At 39.7% G+C, this 2,500-nt stretch overlaps 1 protein-coding gene across 1 annotated transcript in view; it reads right to left on the bottom strand.

Annotated features, from left to right (window-relative positions):
• The window catches only part of LOC138866704 (uncharacterized), a 1,729-nt gene extending 1,162 nt beyond the window's left edge, over positions 1-567 (bottom strand). The window contains exon 1 of the mRNA XM_070140012.1: positions 384-567. Coding sequence (XP_069996113.1) covers positions 384-552 — 169 coding nt within the window. The 5' untranslated portion in view covers positions 553-567. The remainder of the gene's footprint in view (positions 1-383) is intronic.
• Positions 568-2,500: the final 1,933 nt, after the last annotated feature.

Here is a 2,500-nt window from a genome sequence, read left to right as displayed (position 1 = left end):
AGGATGGAGGGAGGAAGAGGGTGAGAGAGAGAGAGACAGACAGACAGACAGAGAGAGAAGGAGGGAGGGGGAGAGAGTGAGAGAGAAAGACGCGGCTCAGTTATATTACATGGATGTGGACCTGAAATATGCCCCTAAATGAACCCTAAGTCGAATATTCACGCCATAGTCTAGTCTAAATCTTGTTTCTATTGAAATTAGGTTGATTTTTTGTTTTCTTTCTTTCTCTCGACCCGGTCTCTCCCTACAGAACGGCTGCCACACAAACGGAGTCCGAGAAGCGAAGGAAACCACAGGGAGGAAGGGAGACTCGAGGGTCCAGACAGGAGGAGCTCCATGCAGGGGAAGGGAAGGGCGCCAGCGACGGCAGAGGCAGGACTCACCAGCAGGAGGAGAGCCACGGAAGTCTTCATGGTGGATGAGGGAAGTGAGGCTTCGATCTGACGAAGAGCCTTTTATAGGGTGGCGGAGGGCGCCTTCCAAAGTGCTCTCGGAATTCCAATTTTCTTGGAAAATCGTTCTCGCATTTAATGGGCTGATATAAATTGGCATAATTCGTTTTATGATGCAAACGACTTCAATCAACGGCATATATTGTACATTTTATGTTTAATCAAGGGTTATACGAGCGAACGCCCAATCCCTAGAAACGGCTGGCCGGCGCATCTGCGCTCGTCACTCACGCGGGGACGTAGGAATTAAGCAGATGTCAGAAGGCCGAATTTCGCTTAAAACTTAATCTTTGCTTAAAAATATCATATCAGATACCTATAAATCTGCCTCTGAAAACTGCCTCAATACATGAATACACATTTTGTTTGAGTATAAATTTACACACATACAAACGTACTGTACATAGCATACATACTGTCATACAAATTATCAGTACTCCATATAGTGTAGTTTGAGTGTGGAATTCATGTCGAACAAATTGCAACAGGGACAACGAAGGGAAGAACAAGAAAACACACGAATATACATTTTCGTGTGTTTCCTTGTTCTTCCCTTCGTTGTTCCTGTTGCAACTGCGTTCTGCAACATGTCTTGATGTCTAGGGGTTTAAGTATAATCATTTATCAACTTAATATAAATTTTTCTCACCTCTTTTCACTGTTCAGACCTCTAGATATCAGTCATATATGTTCATGAACAATCTCATTCCTTTCAAATATTGTTTAAAGAATATTCTGACATTTACTTGGATGTATTGTCTTAGAAAAATGTGATATGCATAAATGTGTTTATATACGTGCACATGGGCCATTCTTACTCATGAAAGTGTACGCCAGTCTATATAAAATGTTCCTTTAGGATTATAGATTTTCTCGAAAATTTATTCATTCTTTTATTTTCATTTGTTTATTTGTTTATTTATTTATTCATTTATTTTTACAACAGAAGTGATGGCTAGAGATAGTCCTATGTGCACTTTACTCCCTTGCTGAAAATATTTTCTAGTGATACCCACGTCAATTGCTTTTGTAGTTTATAATAATAGTTTTCAAGGCAGTGGATGGTGGTTGTTAAGGGGCGTTTATCACCATTATTGTAGTGATGTATTTCTGCTTTATCAGTATTGTCAGTATGAATGGTATTATCGCCTTTTCAAGTGTCCGTTCACACACACACACACCTACAGACACACACACCTACACACACACACACACACACACAACACACGCACACACACACACACACACACACACACACACACACACACACACACACACACACACACACACACACACACACACAAACACACACAAACACACACAAACACATACACCTACACACACAACACACACACACACACACACACACACACACACACACACGCACACACACACACACACACACACACACGCACGCACACACACACACACACACACACATATCTGCAATGCACAGCCCATAATCAACATCAGCTGTTCGTACACCTTTATGCACCGATCATCCCACTTTAAGATTTTAAGTTAATTTGCGAAATCCATCCTACCCCCCCCCCAAAAAAAAAAAAAATGGAGAAATACTTTTTCTCTTAATTTTCCTCTCCAGTTTGGAATTGGGTGAACTTGTTGTAGATAAGTGAGGAATGCATTGTGTATAACCTGTACAATATATCTATGTTTACCTTGAATTTCTTTATATCATGTGTATATGTATAACCTTGATGTGGCCTCCTATATTTGTATATTTATTGCATATGACGTGGCAACATTGTCATGGCACGTGACGTGGCACCTTGTTCTTGGCCACGTGACCTAGTAGCATTTTTTTTTTTTAAAGTCGGCAACTATTCTTAGCCTGAAGATTATGTAACGTATATACACATTTTTCCTAACATTTTGATATCTAATTTGAAATAAAATGGTCATATTAGTTACTCAAAAGGTTTTCAGACTGAATTTCAATGAAATGTCATGAATTTGCACATACTTAATTGTGCATAGATTCAAACGCTTTCAGAAAAAAAATGGCACGTTTAAAGTCTGAAGCCTAA

Source organism: Penaeus vannamei, chromosome 26, assembly GCF_042767895.1.
Source record: "Penaeus vannamei isolate JL-2024 chromosome 26, ASM4276789v1, whole genome shotgun sequence".
Classification (NCBI taxonomy): Eukaryota; Metazoa; Arthropoda; class Malacostraca; order Decapoda; family Penaeidae; genus Penaeus; species Penaeus vannamei.
This window is presented reverse-complemented; position numbering and strand designations above follow the sequence as displayed.